Source organism: Scophthalmus maximus, chromosome 14, assembly GCF_022379125.1.
Source record: "Scophthalmus maximus strain ysfricsl-2021 chromosome 14, ASM2237912v1, whole genome shotgun sequence".
Classification (NCBI taxonomy): Eukaryota; Metazoa; Chordata; class Actinopteri; order Pleuronectiformes; family Scophthalmidae; genus Scophthalmus; species Scophthalmus maximus.
In genome coordinates, this window is record NC_061528.1 from 13,661,812 (window position 1) to 13,684,276 (window position 22,465).

The following is a 22,465-nucleotide window of genomic DNA, read 5'->3' on the forward strand; positions in this document are numbered from 1 at the left end:
CTGTCTCTTCGTGTACCACATCTCCTTCCTCCCTCCCTCCTTCCCAACCTCTTTCTGCTCTGTACCACTCTGCTTATGTCTTTCCCATCTTCAGGCACGTACAGCTAGTGAAGGTCATTTTAGTGTTAGGGATGGGGGGAGGGGAGGATGCGGCTATTTGCAACTGCTGCTCCGGATAACTGCAGGAAGACGGATGGATGGATGATAACGGTGGGGACATGAAAGCAGAGAAATAGGAAAAAGCGGAGGGGGATGGAGACAGAATGTCCTGCGACCTTTGTCTGCCTCCTGATGAGGACACATGCCATGCTAGCTTGTGCATGCCTGCTGCCCACAAGAATTGTGCTTTTATGTGCGCACCAATGCACGCTGCTGCCATTTGTTTTCATTAGTGGTCCATCATGATGGTCACCCCTTCAAATTACCTCAGTGTCAGTGACAGCATCGTTATTTTCATGCAGGAGTGGTTCGCTTGGAGCTCTACTCGGGGCGATACTCAGAATACTAAGAGTTCATCTTTTGGTCTTTCCGAAAACAAAAGAGTGAAAATATACGGAATTGTTCAAACGGCGTCTTCGTCTGCTCTAACCAAACCTGAATACGTTCGCATGTTGAGCAAACTAGCTTACTATCGACGGCAGTAATGATAACTTTAATGTTGCCTTCAAGGCCAACGAGCAGATTATTAGCTTATTGGATAACTGGTTACGTTGGGAGTCAGTTCCTGTTACGAAAGGAACAATATCTGTCTTGTTTTGCGCCCACACCCACTTAGGAGACAGGAAGTATACCATTCCATTCCATTGGTGCAACTTGCAATGCATCATCTGTATCATAGAGCATCTTTGGTTAGTCTTACAGAAGGGTGCACCGGACCATGGTCCAGACCAACAGACCCATTTTTTGTCCAACCAAAAGAGGGGGTCTGGGTCCAGATCCAACTGAACCATGGTTTGAAAAGACTTTTTTAGATAGTTCAGACTTTCTGACCAATTGCAGGACGTTGAGACAGCATTAAACTATAGGTGAAGAAATGGAGGGGGAAGGAAGAAGGGGGCGAGTCGAGAAAATATTAATTTTTAAATTTCCCCAGGATTACTTGCGGTATTTGCCTCCGACAATGTAATTTTTGAAGGACGAGGATGTTCATTTGGCACATTCAAACTAGTGTTGAGTACTGAGACTGAAAATCCATAATGATATTACAGTGGCAACCACAAGAATGAACACAAATGAACCATTTAAACTATACTCGCCAAAATGACAACATGCCGACATCAGACACACACCCGTCAGCAAACCCATCAACGGCAAGTATAGGTAGACGCAGTCCACATGACGACAGGACGTGTGTCATACAAAATTCTGAAACCAAAACTAACTGGATCAAATGTATTAACTGTAACAAAGACACGTACATTGGTTTAGACCTCGGTCCAAACCCTCGGGTGTGAGTCCTCAAATCCGAACCTTATTTCTTGCGAACATTAAAATCCTGTTTTCAAATACATAGAAATAAAGAATAAATCTCACCTCTGCTAGGCTTCATGATGCTCCTTATTTCCATTCATTGAGCTTCAGCTGGAAATGTGTGTACTAGTAGCTTCTCTTCTCTTCTTTCTTCACAGTCTACATTTGAAAAAAATATATATATGCTATTTCGAGAATATTTGAAATGGCTAGATTTAAAGAGCTAAATCTATGTAATCAATGTAAACAACGGCGAGGGTGCAGCTCTGTTGACTTTCATCCTTTTGGTCTTGGGCCTGCTAAAAACTGAATCAATATGACACTTTTTTCTTTCTGACCAGTGTAATGGGTCAAATATAATGTTACTGTCGTGATACAAAATGTGGAAGAGCTTCCACATACAAATGGGATGGGAGAACAACAAGCTGCTACTGTAGGAAGTGCCACTTATATTTTCATTAAGGTTGGCATCAGAATCATCCCCATGAATAAGGTTTTGTTATCATAGCACGGTTGACAGGCGCTTATGGGATTGAACGCGGGAAAGGTTTTTCCCTCTCAGACCAACAGCTGAAAAGAAAAGTTCCCAATGTTGTTCGGATTTTGCCAAAAATGTCACTTCCCCTGCTGTGACATTGTCAGACATAAGGCTTCGCAGCTATCTCTCCTTTTACCCACAGGCGGTGAAAAGCTCAGTTGTTACTGCAGGCTTGAGCTGGCTCAGTATTTTTTATTTTTTGCAAAACCTGAACCATTCCATCCCTCCATGGAAAGTGCATGAAAAGAGACGGGGTTGAAAGTGTGCTGCAACAGAGCCGCAGCCTAGCCTCCATTCCTACTGCTCAAACTTATGCACCGAATCAACGTGAGTGGAGGCAGCTTATAATCCGTGGAATTAAATGAATGGGAGTCACTTCCCCTTGTGGATCTTCTAACTTGACAGTATAATGCAGATTAGCGGCGCTCTGAAGTGAGGTAACATGTAGAAGGGTAGGAGCGTGTTTTTGCAAGTGGGGTTAAGCTTACAGATATAGGCTACCTATGGCATATGACTATTAATAAGATATACGCCTCCACCCTCCTGCCTGTCAACCAGGCGTTTAACTTCCCCTGTTCTGATTCTCTCGGGGACGAGAGCCAGGACGACCCTGGCATTTACGCGCTAATGAAAACAATCACGGGAAATATGTTAATCTGCCTGACTGTGGTTGGCTGAAACAAACTGTGCTCTTTCAAAAAGGCCAGATGCTCCTGTGAGTAATCACCTATGGCAACTGAATCCATTTAACCATAACCGTTGTGGCTCTGTATTTGACCCGTGCATGTGGTGTACTTCATACACAGTGCTGTATTAGATACATTGGTGTCTGTAGGGGTTTCTTGCTCTTTGTTTTTCCTCTCGCAGAGATGAAATCATCCGTTAGTGTCTCCAAAACGACATGTTGAATCTAACAATTCCAGGTAACGAACAAAAAGAGAAATGTCTGAATGGTCACAGCGTGTAGGGTTATCATTACGAAGTAGGTCGGGACAAAACACTAAAAAAAAAGGATCAGTTTTACACAGAGGACTAATTCTGGTAAAGCAGAACGAATGATGAAATGAGCTGAGCTGTTCTGCAGAGCAGCGTTGGCTGCCTGAAGTGGGCTGATAATGGCTGCGAGGGAAGACATTTTTCAGTCTGGCTCTGACCTAATATGGCTAATCACAGACGAATACATAGCAAGGTACACGGTAGGTACGCATGCAGTGTGGATGTCACACTTAATAAAAATATTATGTGTGTGTGCACTTGAACGGTAATGTAGATAATGATGAAAATCCTCTGCAAAAATATAAAACAGTATAATTAATACAAATATCTATGGTTTATAATATATTCTATATAATAAGACACATACATACCCACAATCTAATCTGTTTTCACATTTATTAAGAAAAAAGTGCCCAAATTAAATTAATATAATACATCTGTCCTTTCTACACACTGAACTGTCCATTTCAGGACAACGACGCGAAAAAAACTACAAGGGACTTAATCTAATTGTATTTCCTTGCATCGCATTGCCTTTGTGTGTGTGCACACGATCACCTGCCTGTGCCACATGTCTGCATGACTACAAGCTCAGCACATTTGCTGCCCGGTGTTCTGCCTAAGACAACACATGGCCTGCTCCAATTATGAGAGAGGCTGTTTCAAAAGACACGAGCAAAGTTGCTGATGATTCAAGGTGGAACTAGAATTTAAAGACATTCATATACAAGAATGTGTCTCCATATCACCACGTGAGTTCTTTTGAGTTTATGTAATTTGTCCTGATGAGATGCAATGAGATCTTAAGTTGACAATTATTGTTGGAAATGTAAAAAATCTGGAAATCAGAGAAGTTTTGTAAATGCTCAAAAAGATGACTGTCACAATGAGAACGTACAAGTTCTGAACAAGGCAGAGGACTTGGTTGAAATAGCTGCAAACGGGGCCTTCTTATTAAGTAGGCCTGCACCTCAGTAACCTGACACACAGACATCAAGGGTCAAGTGAGTGTGACCCTTTCAGTGACTGGTTCTTTCAAAAGCTCTGTCAGTAAAGTCAAAAGAACTCGTAAGCCAGTGTTACGACCGGCTCGCGGGCCGCAACAAACGAGGGAGATGTGCTTGGAAGTGACTCAATCAAACGTTTACTACGGCAAAGCACGATGAAAATGACACTGGGGGAACGGTAGTTTGAGTCAGTGGTGTGTGCAGGTGCTGCATGTTGTGAGGGCAACGCAGAAGAGAAGAACAGCTCAACGCGGGGCGGGGCGACGAGACTGGCGACTGTCAACCAGGCAAGAAGAACCACAGGGCAACTGGCAGCGAGGCTTAAGTAGCCAGGAGCACTGGCCAGGTGTTCCGGGCTAACGGATTGGCTCCACCCAGCCCAACACACACACACACACACACACACACACACACAGCATCCATACCCACAGGACCCGGCTCTGGGGCTGTCACAGCCAGTAGATGTGGATGTTGTCCACAATGTTCAGAAAAAGCTGTGCTGGAAAAGTGCAATGGCAACAAAATGCCAGCGTCAGTACAAAGTCATGTCTTCCTTGTGCCGTTTCAGAAATAATTTCAGGGCTCAGAGTAAATGAATGTAGCTGCCACCTTCTGTGTCACAAGCACAAAGGCACTGACGACATGTGCCACGCCGTCTGTTGCTCTCAACTCTGGCAGGATAAGCATCGATGCTGTAAAGATTTTTAATAAAGAGAAACATTCGCCTGTGTGTGTGTGTGTGTGTGTGTGTGTGTGTGTGTGTGTGTGTGTGTGTGTGTGTGTGTGTGTGTGTGTGTGTGTTCCTTAGTTTGGCTTGCAGGACCGAATGACGTCAAAACCAGGATAAGGATGTATTTCTGTCCCCGTTCCTTTTTTTTTATTTATTAGTGGGGGGGTTGACATGTTACCAGGAGCAGAAGTGACAACCTTTTGGCAGAATTATGTCTGCCAGACAACCTAATGCGTGCATGTGTTTGTGTTGTGTGTGTGTGTGTGTGGGTGGGGGGGGGGGGGGTGGGGGTGTGAGACGGACTGTATTTAGTCATGCTAAGGGGCAGGACAAAGATATAAAAAACAGAAGCAACTGTAAGTGACAGAGGAGGAAGGGCAACATTGGACGGCTTAGTCATTATCAAGTAGAGAAGTGTGTGTGTGTGTGTGTGTGTGTGTGTGTGTGTGTGTGTGTGTGTGTGTGTGTGTGTGTGTGTGTGTGTGTGCATGCGTGCGATTGGTTTCGATGCTCCAGGTACCAACGACAGGCAGGATTCAAACCAAACACTGCTACCTTAGGAGCACAAAAAATCCCACCTCTCTATCAAGTCTTCTTCACACAGCTTTTCTCTGAGTGCTTTTTTACTCTTCACTTCACTTTGGCCGTTGCACTTCTTTTATAATTCAGCAACACGAATTGTTGAACTTACAGTTTCCAATCTTCCAAGCTGCCCCACTAACACCATGGGTTGTGTCAATCAATCTGTACTCGAGCCTCTGGACGTTTGCTGTTGGACTTCAAACTGCAGATGAAATACATAACCCAGAAACTCAAGAGTAGTTCTCTTACTCTGAGATATTGACCAGAGACACTTGAGCTCTTCTTCTTCTTTTTTGACTCTTTCCTTTGGACAGTGGACTACATGACATAATGTAAACCCACAACATTAATGATCAAACAGTCTTGAGTTGCCTCACCTGCAAAGCTGAAGCTGTTTCTAATAGCCTTTGAGTCAACAAGCCTGAGGATCGAACTCGCAACCGCACACTTCTGAATGGTCTTTACTCCAATTACTCTTCACTATAGGCCAACATGAAGTCCCCTCTTAACGTTTTAAGAAGAAAATGACAAATTAATTTGTATTTCTATTTATGTTATTTTTTAATGACGAGAAATTATCTAAACTTGGACTGTGTGATCTGTCAGTTGTGTGCGTGCGTGCGTGCGTGGCCTACAGGATAGACATCTTTGTTCTCCGTTCAATACTTGCTGTCACCGGCCCATGAATTATGGAAGTGTTTGGAAGTGACAAAGCACGGCTTACGGCCAAGAGACACTTTTATTGAGTTGTGTGATGTGTCTGTGTGTGTGTGTGTGTGTGTGTGTGTGTGTGTGTATGTGTGTGTGTGTGTGTGTGATTCTGTATGTTTTGATCCCTTCCCCATGGTTCTGATAAAAAGACACATCACCTCTCTCTCTGTCTCTCTCCTCATCCCCTTCTCTCTCTCTCTCTCTCTCTCTCTCTCTCTCTCTCTCTCTCTCTCTCTCTCTCTCTCTCTCTCTCTCTCTCTCTCTCTCTCTCTCTCTCTCTCTCTCTCTCTCTCTCTCTCTCTCTCTCTCGAGGCTACCATCCCAACCTCTCTTGTTTCTCTTGTCTCTACCTTCTCCTAACATGCAGCTGCCGCGACAGAACAAACAGCGGTTTGAATGTGGTTTTGTTACTGACAGCCGGGAGCGAGAAGGCACAGTCATCCAGGTGGTATTGTCTCTATCCTAGCCGAGTTCATCCTCCTCTCATCTGATGGGAAAATGGTCTATTTTTCTTATTTCAGACAACGACCTCTGTCATACACAGATCCTTCTACTTGTTCAACACCAGGTGACTGAAAGGAAGTTAACAGGTCACATAGGGTAAACTGTGAATGTCATTTTTTGAAAGCGTTTTGTTTCTTTTCTACAGCAAAGCTGTGCCACATCAGGTTACTATAGCAACACGAAAGCAGAACATTATGGGAACTCTGAAACGTCGATAACTTGATATGGAAGCAAAGCAAATTTCTCCATCATTAAAAAATTGCATGCCAATAGTATTCAATTAATTATTTTCCAGTCCATCACATTAGATCAACCTCATCGAGCTGACTTTGTTTCCAACGGTACCTATAGGTCAGGAAATGGAAGTGAGGTTCCAAGAATTGGACCAGAGGTCAAGTTGATTTACTCTCCACAAATAACATTTTGAATATGGCTTACATATTCACTGTTAAGGGGAAAAAAATCTCCCATGACAGATGTAGATTAAAAAAAAACCTGCCAGAGTGGAAGATTGCTTGTCCCAGTTGAGTAGTTCAGCGACTGATCACATTGACATTTTCCAGTTTGAAAACTGCTGCTACAAAAAGGAAAACAGAGCTTAACTTCCAGTCTCCAGTGATAGCTTCGGAATGAAAACACAACTATATCAAAAAAAAAGAAGAGCCGGGAGCCCTAATAAGCACCAAACACACACACACACACGCACACACACACACACACACGCTCCCTCGGCATAAACTGAGTGTGTTCCCTGAAATGCCCTGAAGTTGTTATCTTAAAGTGGCATCCTGGAGCTTGAGGGTGGGAGGGTGCGTGACTTGTGGAGCAGATTTAGAGTGTCCCCAAAGAGTGTAGTACACACACACACACACACACACACACACACACACACACACACACACACACACACACACACACACACACACACACACACACACACACACACACACACACACACACACACACACACACACACACACACACACACACACACACACACACACACACACACACACACACACACACACACACACACACACACACACACACACACACACGCACTATATGCCATTTCCTACACAAGCTCATCTGCTCCCATTGACGTTCACTCGTGGCCACGCATGGGCCATAATTAAGAAATACTCCTGAGAATTCTGTTGTGTATCATTCCTATCTTTTCATCTATTTCTCGAGGGGGGGAACATGCTGCTGTACACGAGAATATATGCACGAGAATCAAACCAAAAGTATATAATTCAAACAGGGTCTTGTTTTGCTGCACGTTTGCCTCAATTTCATAGTTGGCAGACAAAGAAGAGGAACATGGGGAGTTAAAGGGGGATTAAACGCACAAAGGTCACAGGATGGAAGTGAACCGTGCACATTGGGCCATGCAGATGGGACACCCCCCTGCTTTGCATCATTGTGCGATTCTCTGTTTTTCTGGTCAAACTTGCATCACACATTCAGGACAAAGAAGAAAGAGAAGCCTGGGCGTCCTCAGGTCACCTATCCATCCTCTTCTCCCTCACAGTTTCATATTTTTATAGCTCTAACTTTATAGAACCATCAATAAAGCCCACTGAGGCTGAACCTGAGGCCGGCACAATAATAGCCTCATGAGATGGAGCAGTAAATGGAACTGAAACGTCGAGAAGAGAAATGTATGCACCTTCTCTGCTGAAGTGGAAAACCTTGACCTGAGTCTAAATCATTGACGAAAAGTGAGGGAAAGGCACTTGAAGAGAAGCTCTCACAGAATGTACAGCTGATTTTCTAGACCAGTGGCAAGAAAGTGAGTTTGCATGACGGCAGCCTGCGTCCAAACTGTGGTTTCTTATTGGACTGAAAAGCAGTTCCACCGGCTGCAGAGGTTTAAATTATACCCTCTGTTGTAAATCTTTACGCAGCTATTTATTTTTCAATTTATTTTTTACTTTGAAGTTCTGAGGTGACTAAACCTTTTCTATGAATTATCAGAAGAGTCAAACGGATGTGATTCCCAGAGAGCCTTTTGCTTAAAATACAAAGCAGTTGAAGTTAACTGTATTTTACATTTATCATCAAAGACGGGGTAAAACTTAAAAAGCTCATTCTTACCCAATCTGGTTGAAGCGCGAGGGGAAGATTTGAAATTATGTGAAAGATAAATCAGGTTATCAGCAGAATTACAGGTTAAGTTGATACAAATTCAGCCTCATATCTAAAAAGCACAACAAGAGGACAAGCTATGAATTCTTCCATGTGCATTTGCTACTTCAACCGAAAAACATACAGATCTTAGGCAGGCACCAAGTGAAACGCAGCATTAGTCGACCACCATAACATTGGTATAATGCCGCACCACGTCGCTGGGTGGGACCACTGTCTCTGCACAGGTCAGAGCTGTCTCCAGCCTCAGCACTTCATTTCCCTTCATTAGGCCGACTCTCTGTAAAGCTGTCCACAAGGATTCGACATCAATTCTAATTTGTTGCACTCTGAAGTCTCATTAATTCACAATTACTAGAAGAAAAAGGCATGGGAGAGGAGGGCGGAGAGGGCAGCGAGAGCGAGCGGTCGTACGGGGAGGAGACGGCAGAGTGAACGGTGGTGGTGGTGCGCTCGTTTGAATGCAGACCAGGGTGCAGATCATATTGGTTTCTGAAGGCTGATTATGATCTTTTTCAGCTTAACACGCCAACAACCAATATTTTGTGCAATTATCTTTTGTCACGCGCATTTCCATGTCCACATAAATGACAGTTAATATGACTGTAGATGAATATGAATCATGCTCACGAATCCAATATTATTTTCAAGCAAACCGAGTCACAGCAGAGGTGGAGCACAATGACGGGCTGACTTTTCTAATAAAAGGCTGATATCTGCATTTCGCATACATCCTGTTCACAGCGGAGGGGGATGCGGGGGGAAATAAAAGATGTGCCGGGCCATTGTGAGGGGGAATTATTGAGTCCCATCCAACATTACAAAGAACACGGTACAAAGATTACTCTGCCGTTAAGAGCGGTAAGAGGCGAGGGGGTTCAGACACGGGGGCTTAGGACTGACTGATGAGAACAGATATGCAAAGAAGTTCATCTTCTTAGCGATGAGACCCGGAGCTCACACTGCTCACCGTCTAATAGAGGTTGACCTTTGCAATGTAGAGCTAATAATTTACTGCAGAATCGGACTGGACTGGACTTGGTTTTCAACTTGATTGTCTGAAATTGGAACAGGCCAGGGCACAGACATATTCCTACAATATGCAAGGTTTGGTATGTTATTGTCGGAAACATGTTAGCAGGTTCACATAGGCTCGTTTTTAGCTCGTCTTTAGTGGGGGTGTAAGGTGACTGTTGGCCTTGTCTTTTAGAAACTAGTCCCCGGTGCACATCACAGATTGTACACTGATTCTATCTATTTATGAATTTATCTTTTATTCTTTACTAGTTTTGGGGGCCGAGACATAATTTTCACTGGAAAATGGAAAACAACTCTTTTCCAAAAGGAATATTGATGATAAAGTGACTTAGTAATTTAGTAATTTAGCATCTTAAAAAAGTGAGGGTTTTTTTGTGTAGTCAGTCTTTAAGAATAAGATTTATACATCATATATGATATGTGCAACACTGCTTCCTACTGGTCATGCTGTAAAAACAATATTAGCACAGGAAAATCCATTGGGCGGGAGATGAGGCTTCTCTTGCTGTAATGACTCTTATCACATTTTAGCAGTGGACACAATTTGTATGGAAGTGAATTTGTTTAATCACACTCTTCGTGTTAAAATTCTACATAAAATGATGCACAATGGTTCAGCATAGTATCCAGGAATGAGCAGTCATCAAAATAAGGGCTTTGTATTGGTGTCATTTTTTATCATAAAATGTGAAAAAGTATTTTTGTGCTTTTTTTAAATTATCATTATTTGTAGAAGCTTAAGGCAAAATCTTTAAAAAAGGAAAAAAAATCTTGATACATGAGTAGCCGAGGTAGAGGTCTTATGTCTCCTTGAGTCCCAGCACAGCGTCGTAGATCTTCCCCGTCAGGCGGTGCTGGGTGTTGGCGAAGCCGGCGGCGGCCAGCAGGGCGGCGTACTGGGCAGCTGTCCTCTCCCTGCCCTCCGTCTGTACCAGCATGTTGAGGGAGTAGAGCTGCACTGTCAACGGGCCAGAGCCGTCCTCGTGGAGCAACGCCTCCACCAGCAACACGCCGCCTCCTGCGGGACGAGGCAACATGTCTCAGCAATGTTTGTTTTTTCCCTTTCAATTTTTTATTCTGTTTCTTTCTCTCCTTCGGTAACAGATCCGACACGTAAAGATTGCGCAACTGCAGCAAGTCTGTTTACTGTTGTCACCGTCAGTGAACTGATTAAATACAACCACAGTACATATCAAAACAATATGGTTTGAATCATCATCAACTAAACGGGATCAGCTGCATTGTGGGATACAACTAAATATACTAAAGCTACGTTAGCAAGGAAAATTCAGTTTGATGATATCAGAATATACAATGAGCGTAAAAAGCAGTTTATTTTTAGTGCTCAACTATAGTTAAAAAGAAAATACCATAAAGTACAGACTAAACAGAATTAATGTTAACGTCTGGCAGAAGTGATAAAGCTTCTTAGGAGTGTATTTCACAGCAGGTCCACAGGTGTAACTAAACCTCTGTTGACTGGGGGCGCCCTAGTGCTGGAAAGTTTTGTTTACAATTTGGATTGATGCATTACAGTTATTCATGTCATTAGTTTCCTCTGTGTCAAGTTTAAATGTCTGCTGTGAAAAAAGGCCTGTGCTACTCCACAAGTGTCATAGGCTACTACAACAGGTTGTATTCACTGTCCAGTAAAACTCGGCTTCCCAACTTTTATCAATTTCTTTGTCTGTCTGTCTGATATTCACCGGCACATATGTGCACGCACGCACGCACACACACACACACACACACACACACACACACACACACACACACACACACACACACACACACACACACACACACACACACACACACACACACACACACACACACACACACACACACACACACACACACACACACACACACAAACAGATGAGAGGGTTTTTTATCTGCTGCTTTTGCGTGCATGTGAGTCTGTCTGGGATCAGCTGCATTGTGGGATACAATCTGCCATCTCATTTCAAGCACGAAAAGAAAGAAAGTGCTCGTCCCTTTAACGCACACAAATGCGTGCACACACACACACACACACACGCACACACACACACGCACATGCACACACACGCACACCTGGTTTGCAGGCTTCATAGATTCTTCTGAGTAGCCCTATGCAGCGTTCATCTGTCCAGTCATGGAGGATTCTGGCAAGGATGTAGAGGTCGGCCTCTGGCAGCGGGTCTTTGAAGAAGTCCCCTAAACACACACACACACACAAACACACACAAACGTACTGTACGTACAATTCAAATGCACTCCATGCCTAAGATGCTGCTACATTTGATTTAATTATATCATGTAATTATTAATTCTGTTGACAAGCCTCCCAGTAATAAGACAATGATTCTATTAGTGGTTTACATACTCAAACATAATTACTACAAAGGGGAGATGTCTGCTGCAATCAAATTATGTCAAATACATGTGACCTAACAGCTGATTGCAGCATATTTCCAGCTGGTCTCCAACATTCAATGGTGAACTAATAATGGGCGCAAATGTTTTTTGCGGATTGTGGTCAGTGGTCAGGTTTAACTTTAACTAGCCAAAACAATATAGCACCACAACTTCTGCTGTTCATCAACAATTTATAAACAATAAACAAGGACAACATAAAAATGTATACAGCATGTACTCATGCACAACTGTGAAATATTCAATTCTGTGGAGTTGTTCGCCATTATAACGAAGATAAGTCACGTAGGTCTGCATTTATAGAAGAAAGAAAAATTGGAAGTAATATAACAATAGTGTTTATTTTTTAGAGCTCTTGTGAAGTGCTTCAAAAGGCAGCAGTTCAATTCAACTCAATAAATTAGTCATGAAATCGTCAGGATAAAATAGAATAGTTATAAAAGTTAAAAGACAATTCAAAGGAACTCAAAAGAAATCACTGAGTCAGCCAAACTGATTTCCTCAGGCAGATCGTTGGTTCCCATCTCTGCCACAATTGTTTGGAGCAGATGAAACGTCTGGAGAATCCTCTCGTTAAAACCACAACCGATGCCCCCTCCCTCAGTCAGCTCAGGGTTCTATGCCTCAATGTAACAGCTCTGCACACGCCAACTATACCAAGATGCAAATCTTGGGAGACCCCAGGATGACTCCATAAGTACTGTCCAGACTTTGTTTCTGAACTTGGTCTCCCTCCTTGCAGGAACTGGCCAGCCCTCTCAGATTTGTCACAAATGTTCACTTGGACTCAAGGATGAACTGATTAGATTTGGGGGGGTCAAAGGTCAAGGTCACTGTGGCCTCACAACACACATTTTATGGCCATAACTCGATAATCCATATGCTTGTGAGTTTTGACATAGTTTTATTTTGACAAAACGTATTCAAACTAAAGGCAAACTGCAGGTATTTCTATCTTTGCATACTGAGTCGTATAATGACGTTACCTTGGTGGAAGCTTATCCTCAGGTCGGCCTCGCCGACAAAGTGCTCCCTCGACATACGCACTACCTTGGGGAGGTCAAAGATCGTCACAGTGCATTCTGGGTAGGCTGACGTGCACTGTTTTGCCAATGCCCCACTGCAGCCTGGAGAGGAGAGGGAGTGAGAGGGAATTACTTTTAGTTACAGCACAATGCATACACAGAGCCTTCGCTAACAAGGTAGGGCATCGCACACACACACACACACACACACACACACACAAACACACACACACACACACACACACACACACACACACACACACAAACTCTGTGGCTCTTACATCAAACAGGGGTCAGCAGAGAATGAAAATCAAAGAGCAGCAAGGAGGAGAAAAAGCAAACACGACACGCTGTGCAAGACCCCGAGCTTACCTGGCCGCCTCACTTTGTTAATGAAACCCTTTGACGTGATTGTTAGAGTGCAACTGTGTGTCTGTACGACGGTTACATCTTCATCTCTCTCTCTCTCTCTTTTTTGTGTTTTCAGTCTTTTTACTCTTTTCACAAGAGAATAACGATGTACGTTTTAATCAAAATGCACCGAACTTTTATTTGTTGGTGTTGCCGGAGGTTAATATAATCCAGTGTTTTTATTTACTCGTAGGTAAGTGTGTTCACTGCACAGTCACTCTGTTGGAGTCGCGATCATGACCTCCATCAGAAGCCTGCTGTGCCAGCAGCCGGCTAATGTCTGGGATAAAGGTGTCTGCATTGAGCCTGTTCAGACGTGGAGAGGAACCACTGAAGAGGACCTGCGCCTATTTTACACATAAGACCAGTTAATGGTGTCCACTCAGCCTGTGAAAAACATCCGTATAATGTCCTCTGTGTCTCGAGAGGGAGCTCTGTAAATTCTGAGAAAATAAACCCTCATGATGTCAAGGTTTGATCATAATAACAAGAGCACTCAGAGAGGGCGGACCCCCGCCAACACTGAGCAGTCTCCCACCTGTATGCAGTTTCACCTTCAAAAAAATTCATGTATCCAGATCTGGATACATGAATTCCCAAAATGTAAACCACCTGTTACCATCTACAGACATACAGCATCTTCGATACATTTTCAATGCAAATCCACCCATAACTTACTGAGTAATCCTGCTTACAGACAAAATGAACCAATCACGTTATCTCCTTAGCAGAGGTAATAATATTTTTTTCATCTGCCTCTTGCAGGTCCCCCAAATGTATGGGAGAGCAGTACAAAGACACTGAAGTATCTCATTAAAGGCACAGGAAATGGTCCAGTGTTGAAACAAACTGTTCGACCCACCGCTGACCTCCAAGCTGACCTTTACCTCAACATGTTCACATTGGTAGATACTAATACTCAAGACATTACTAGTTTAACTGCACACACTGGAGCCATTCTCCTGTCCTGGTATTCTGACTGTTTCTTATGTAAATTCATTTTCTTTTGTCTACGGTTGTGTTGGAAAAAAAGGGCTGAAAACACGAGGCAGAAAGCCTTTTACATTAGATTATGCGTCAGAGCCATGAATATCTTAAGAGCCACTTTAACCTTTCAATGTATTATATATTTCTAAACATGAACTGCTGAAATGTGTTTTTAAAATGTCACATTTGTAGATGCTCCCCACAGACTGCCAGTACAGAAAAAAATCACCTGCAATATACACATTGCTTATACCGGTTCCAACGTTGTGGCCGATCGGTGACAATGATTTATATTTTGAATGTGGACTCACTCAGACAGGCTTGATGCCTGATTTGGACCGAAGTCAGCCAGTAGGACAGATAGTTGGACAGAAACATGAGAGAGGAGAAGACTGAGCACATGCACAGCAGGTGTGTGCAGACACAACAGATGTTGTGTGAGAGACACAGCTCTTAATGGGACAGGGCAGTCACGCCCTTCGCCCTCCTGCTGTCCACTAGCAAACGCACATTTTTTTTCCCTGGGAGATGCACCTTCATGCATAAACATGAACACTCAACACCACGCTGAGAAAGTCGCACAGAGAAGAAAAGGAAAGACAAGACAGGACGACCGGCCTCGATGTGTGTGTGCACGTATCCACCACGGCCTGTGTAAGTGTGATTTGAATGGCTTCACAGCTCCCCCTTGTGGTCAACTGAGGGGTCACACATGCGTGTTGGTTGTAGGAGCAGGAGCTTTTGCCCCTTTCGAACGTGACTGAGACCAAAGTAGATGTTGAACATTTTAAATCATTAAAACATAGAGAAATGGAGACCCGCTTGTTTATAGAAAATAACTACTGGTAAAGACATGTATTTCTTATTGGCTTTATTATTCTGATAAATGTTGAGGAAAGGAACTTACTGTTGTACGATGCTCTTCGGTATTTGGCTTTTGACCAATGCTATTGTTAAAGCAAAGACATGATTAGAGTGTCTGTACAATGCCCACATCTCAAGCTTTAAGCCTTTAAAAAAAAATGGATGATATGTTGCATAAATTATTCTCCAGACAAAATTATTTTAAAAAAATTCAATACGCTATCATCCATTATCTATTAGTTTGGGACAGTTGAGGAGCAAATGAGAGAACAGAGCTATCATCGTTGAGTTCAGCTAAGAACACAGGAGATGACAAATTGAGAACGCAAGTGTAACATTTCTCAGACAAATCCTTTTTTCCCCTCATTATTCATCGTGAAGTTTTCAGCAGCAGATGAAGACTCTTACGACAGCAGAAAATTCATCTTTTATCTTTTTCATTTTTTTGATCCTGATTGTTCTCAGCTTCTCTCTACGCTTTTTTGGAAGCCCTGGCCTCACATTGTGGAGATCATGTTGTGTTTGCTCTCAATGTTTTAGTTTTTTTTACCTCATTGCGCTTTTTGCTCTCGGGTGTTATAAGTGTATTGTGAGGAAAGTGCTGTTCAAAGACATTTTATGAATAAATCTGACAAATCGGAGAATAGTGATGAAAGCTACACCTTTTTTAGCACGTATCCACCGGAGAACAATGACGTGGCTGCAACACTCAGAGCTGTTCCCCGCAACCAAGTCTTTAACTCTACATTATTTCTGCAGAAAATTGGAGTTACACGTTTCTGGTGATAGCGCATTAGCATCAGTATCAGCCTGTCAAAACAATAATTTCTGCCATAATTTATGACAACATCAAGGGGTGATGACAACAGTCAACAGAGCGAGCAATGACCTTGTCAGTAAACTGTTGAATTTGTTCATCTTTGAGGAAAAATATATAAACATATTATTGTTTCATTTGTGTATTATTATTATTATAATGTAACAGTGACACCGTGAGTTTGACTAACAAGGGAATCTCCAGGGGGAGGTGTCTCGGAGTTTGTGTGATATGAAGGTTGACTGATTTACTAAGAGTCATTAGCTCCCAGAGGCTGGAGGCGATCTTTGAAAGGTCACAACGGATGCTGTGTGTTGTGCCTTTTTTTGCACACACTCTACTGTAACCTGTGTGTGTGTGTGTGTGTCTGTCACTCAGTTAGCAAAACACCAACTATTTTAAATGTTAATGACTGTGAACCCACAACCTTATGGAAATTATATGCGAGTTAATAAGCATGCACACACACACACACACACACACACACACACACACACACACACACACACTTACCTCCAAGGTCGCAGATAAGCTTGAAAGGAGAGAGATCAAAGGCCGTGACCACGTCTTTACCACAGATGTTCCAAATGGAGTTCATCAATTGCATGAATTTCACCATCTCCTCGTCACACCTATATACACACACACACACAAACGTAAGATGCTGTCTACAGCATCAAGTGCACACATTTATGTTTGCACCAGCCTTTGTCATGCGTCTCCAAAGTGTCCAGCTGAGCAATTGTGTTCATATTTAGTTCCCGTCTATATTTAACTTCTGCTTCTTCCTCGTCAGGGAAGCATCACGACACATTAGAACAAGATATATGTTGTATAATGCATCGCAGGCAACATCAGCAAGTGGTTGATGTGATCACATTTCATCGTGGGGGAAGTTTTCACTTTCATTATGCGCTGTCCATTTTGATCCAATCATCCTAGATGCATGATCATTCCAGGTGTAAACAGAGAGTAAGTCATTTTTATTTTGTCATCTATGTCTTCTTATGTTAAGAAAAAAAAAATTCCACATAATTTTCTGTAAGCTGACGCCTAAAGTAATGCAACAGTAAACAAACAAACACAGAGTGAGTGAGTGTGTGTGTGTGTGAGAGTGAGTGAGTCAGCAAACACAAACAAGAAGGTGTTAAATCCAAACCACACTTCCCCGTAGCCGAGCGATCAGCTTCCCGATACATGAGCCGACTTCAGGCTCGTGACACAGTGAACTCCACGAGAACTTTGAATGTGACTCACCGTTGCGGCTTCAGCCTCTGATTACATTAGAAGTGAGGCCGCTCAATTTGACAACATTTTGAACACAGGTTCCTGAACGCCCCTTGACAACAACATCTGCAGTCCTCTGTTTTCCTAGACTGAGTAAATTCATATGCACACTATCTCATTGTCATATAAAGGAAAATAGGCTCAGCCCAGATTGTCTCTTGTCCTTTTTTAAGTCACGATAACATCATGTGGTTCATGATTTGTCTGCCTTGTATTCCTTAGTGTCGCTGCAGGTCTCTGTCATCTCTACTGACCGAGTTATGCTTCATGGCTGCCTGACCTCTGTTGTGTTTTATTTCCGTCTTGTGTCATGAATGTAGGAAAAGAGCAGCCACACAAGTCTTTTTGGCTCATATCCCCTTAAAATGACACAAATTACCCTAAAATTTGACAATAATAACTCAAATCCATCCTTAATCAAAAATGGCTTCTTTTTAGTTTTTTCATTGTTTGTACAAGTTAGAGAAGATAATCGACAAGCCTGCAGTGATGTCAACCACGAGGCCTTACTTGGAGTACCGCCGTTGAAAGTTTGCATAAAATTGTTCACTAATTGCCAAAACAATATATTATGGAGATTAGCATGAAGAAAACTCGGGAGTAATGACCAGAGTAAGGGCTTCATCGGGACACATCTGTAAGTGCTCGCCTGGAGGATTTAAACCTCTCAACTGTGCAGTTGTATTCGACGTGTTTGAAATCTCACAACCTGGATAAATCCTCTCCCCACTACCTACTGCTCCCTCCAAATCTCTTCTGCTTTCTTGAGTATGAGCATTCAAGCTGTAGACGGGACTTGGCTGTAAATTATTCGGGTGCAGTACGCGGCTGGTTCAATGGCGTTGAGTAAACAGGAGTCTGAGTCATCCAAGCAGCTTTGACTCATCCCACTGCAGCGCACCAAGCATGCAGTGAAGGTTTCCAGTGGTCTTCCCCCCCAACCCCCTTGCTAATTTGCCCATGGTACTCACGAGGGAAATCAGCGGCGACAAACAAATGCTTCCCCACATTAGATCAGTCGTGCACAGGTTTTGACATTCTCCGTTCAGGGTATTTTTAATCCGCAGAAGGCTGTATTACATTATGTGTGCATGGCTCATATTTTGAATGTTCTCATTTTGCATACATCTTTTTTTAATGAGGCGGCTTCTGCGAGATCAGCTGCTGCTCTTTAAAAAGGACATGAGAGGAAAAAATTGAAATGGAAAAAACTGAAATACAGCAATGTATGTAACAAGCCCCAACAATCAGCGGCATACAAAATATGCCAACTTCCACGTTTTCTTTGTCAAATATGGGCGAATTCATATGTTACATCTGCACACTGGCTTTCGGTACATTGAGTTTTATTATTACTAAGATGTAAAACGATAATGGAAATGTGCACTTCAACATCTGTTTCATCTACCGTTCTCCTTTCATCAGCGCACAATAGTTTTGCAAATCATGCCGTAATGAGGACAAGAAAGCAACAGTGTTTGCAAGTTGCTCCTCTGTGTCTCAGTGTGGACGGACCCCGTGCCCTCGAGTGTGGCGGGGCTGCACATTGCAGGGCCGCGGGCAGGGCCCATCAAAATCTAATAGCAAACAAAGTGTGAAATTTTGAGTGTGTGACCTCCAAAAACTGCTGATCCGCAGATCGGTGAAGCGTTAAAACTGTGGGCACCAGATAGTATAAACACACGAGACCTCAAGGACAATGGCAGATGTATTCTCGCTCTCTGCCCCGAGCCCCCCCCCCCCCCCCCCCCCCCCCCCCCTCTCTATCTCTGTCTCTCTCTCTCCTAATGAATCCCACGACTCCGTTTTTTTGGGGGGAAAGAGAAAAGATTGACAGACCAGCTTAAGATGGAGAGACGGGAATGGAATGTTAACGAGAAAGAGTTTGTTGCGTGTGTGTGTGTGTGTGTGTGTGTGTGTGTGTGTGTGTGTGTGTGTGTGTGTGTGTGTGTGTGTGTGTGAAAGACTTCTTCTTACCTGTAGAGAGCTTCAAACAGGTCCTTAGAGCTCACTCCAAAAGCCTTTTCATACTGGTTTCTTCCCTCTCTGGAACATGAAATATACATTATATACATATATATGTGTGTATGACAGCCACATGATCTAGGTATTGGTGGACTAGGTGTGTTAGCATTAGTAATTGAGATCAAACTGCCTTTATCCTTGAAGAGCTCATTTGTACAGATGTGATTCTCAAAGATGGACTTCACTTGTCAGCCACAGTGATGTTGTCCGAGAGGTGCTGGCCGTCCTCCCTCAGACATAACAATGGGACTAAAATCCATCTTGAGACAATGTTCAAACAGAAAAAGGATCCACGTCCGGAGGCTGAGCATCAAACATGCAGTTCTCAGCTCCTTGACAGCTCCTTGACGTTTGATTTTATTTTCAGCTGGTTCATGTAAGTCATTTTTAACAACTCGCCAGGATGACAAATGTCAACATGAAGGCTGATTAAATTTGTTCCAGCAATGAAATATTTCGCCAGACTTCCGGCAGCGACATGGCTGTGCTCTGTGTACTGACCTGACAGCGTCGGTCAGGTAGTGCCAGCAGAAGTAGATGGTCCTGGAACTGTACTGGATGGACTGGAAGAGAGATAACGGGCCGGAGCGGGTCAGGTAGACACTGGCCTCGTCCGTGTTACTGTAAAGCACTGAGGCAGGTGGTGGGAGAGACGGAGGAGAGGGTTAATGTCTGCGTGGGACACAGACAGACAGAGGCGGTGAACAGGATGTTGAAATGTAATTACTTTCAAATAATATATAACCGTGAACAAAATGAACCTAAAACTGTCATCGAAAATAAAAATCACTGCAACAAAAAACATGTAAGAACAACATCCGAGTTAATTTGTGGTAGACTTTGACAAAGTGTGCATGTGTGTGTGTGTGTGTGTGTGTGTGTGTGTGTGAGAGAGAGACAGAGAGGGAGAACCATCATGGTGCGGTGGAGATTCCTCAGAGCATCAGCAGTCGCATGCGTGTGTGCGCGTGCGTGCGTGTGTGTGTGTGTGTGTGTGCGTGTGGGTGTGTGTGTGTGTGTGTGTGTGTGTGTGGTCGTACCTCGTCCATGCTCCTGGTGTGTGTTGAGCAGCTGCAGGCCCGTGCAGGCAGCCAGCAGCCGCTCTGTTCCATCCAGACTGGCCCCGACTGCCTGGCTGATCTCCTCTGCAGACAGGGGGCACTCTGCAGCCAGCAACACATCAAACACACCCAGCTCGCAGGACGTGAACACAGTCTGGGTCAGAGAGACAGAGACAGAGACAGAGACAGAGAGAGAGAGAGAGAGAGAGAGAGAGAGAGAGAGAGAGAGAGAGAGAGAGAGAGAGACACAGAGAGAGAGAGAGAGAGAGAGAGAGAGAGAGAGAGAGAGAGACACAGAGAGAGAGAGAGAGAGAGAGAGAGTTTAGTTGAGGAGAGTAAATAGTAGTGTAGAATAAATTATATTCATGTAATGAAAAATTACTTGAGCAAAAATACAATTATTTCACGACAGTTGTTTTGGAGCAAAACTGAATCGCACTGCTGAGTGACAGAGGGCAGGCGACAATCATTCACAGAGAAAAGACTAAAAAGAGTTTTATCATTTGTCATATATCATAAGTAAAAAAGGTTGGTTACCTTTTTATTTAAACAAACTTTAAATGATAAATAATATTTTGTGCAGCGTCCTCATGGCTTTAATATTTGAGATACTGTTACAGCATCAATTTTCCATCTAGCTTCAACATGTCAAAGTAGACATTTGATAAATAATGACTGAATTACCACGTTAGTTCCCGGTTAATGTCATACTACATCTTTTTCTTTTTGATGAGTAACACGTTCTCTCATTCCACACATTCCAATGTACTGTTTACTCTGTCTTCACTTAGAAATGCGAATATCACTTGAACCTTTGCTATAAAATGTTGCAGTTATGACAAGTAAACACTTGGTCTGTGGTACCATTAGCTTTAAAATGAGGGCAGGTGGGCTAAATGCCCTGATGTGACCCTGGGAGGTGTGAGCACACGCTGCATCGTGTGCATGTTACCTTTGAGACGAGGAATCCTTCCATATATTGCAGGATTTTTCTGGGATACGCGTCGGTAGCGGACGTGCCCTCAGTTGAAGTCATCTCTTGACGTTCAGCCATGGCCACAGCTCGGACAGGACAGGACAGGAGAGACCCCGGATAAAAAATAAAATTAAAATAAAGAGGTGCTGTGGCTCTCCAAGCTCTACTGCCTTTGAACTGCACTTCCCTTCGAGTCTGCCCCAGGACACCCCTCAACAGATGAAAGCACAAGCTGCAGCGGGGACGAGGGCAGACTGCAGCCACAGAAAGGGCCCACCGAGCAGCAGGGGCAGCGAGAGTAGCAGTGGGCTAAGCTGATTACGGCCAGATAACCCAGATTAGAGCAGGGGTTCAGGTCTGCGTTAGACAAAGAAGCAAGTCAGTGGCAAACACACTGCGGCCTTGTTCATTATCACTCAGATGGAGACTTCCACTCACTCTCATACCAGACCATGTTTCCCCCACAAAGTTTTCATGACCCCAGAATGTGTCCAACCATGTGGAATGGCAAAATCTTTTGAGGGAAGACGTGACCCCCCCCTCTCCTTTTCTCCATATGGCCTGATTGCACTAATGGTAGCATCAGATCTAATGACACAGCCTGTTGCGTCACATTCCTTGATCAGATTATATAGCCCCTAATCAGTGCGACTAGACTGATTAAATATTCATCCACAATTCACTAAACCAGCGGTGTACGGACAGGAGACAGATAAGACATCTGGAGTTGATCCTTCACACAAGACTTTGGGGAACTAAGTATATAAATATTTCATGCAGATTTTGTTGAGGAATGCTTTTTTTTTTAAACTGACAATAAGCAATAACTTTGTTCATCACAGTTGAGCATAAGACAGTTGTAAAGCA

The 22,465-nt window shown here is 43.4% G+C and overlaps 1 protein-coding gene across 1 annotated transcript; it reads right to left on the reverse strand.

Moving 5' to 3' along the window:
- Positions 1–10,286: 10,286 nt before the first annotated feature.
- On the reverse strand, positions 10,287–22,413 carry asmt (acetylserotonin O-methyltransferase). The gene is made up of 8 exons (XM_035651410.2): positions 21,575–22,413; positions 20,602–20,776; positions 20,063–20,192; positions 19,514–19,582; positions 16,763–16,881; positions 13,132–13,272; positions 11,804–11,926; positions 10,287–10,745 (listed from the first exon to the last, which is right to left on the reverse strand). The coding sequence occupies exons 1-8, from the start codon at positions 21,674–21,676 to the stop codon at positions 10,528–10,530; spliced, it is 1,077 nt and encodes a 358-aa protein (XP_035507303.1). The 5' UTR covers positions 21,677–22,413; the 3' UTR covers positions 10,287–10,527.
- Between the last annotated feature and the right edge of the window lie 52 nt (positions 22,414–22,465).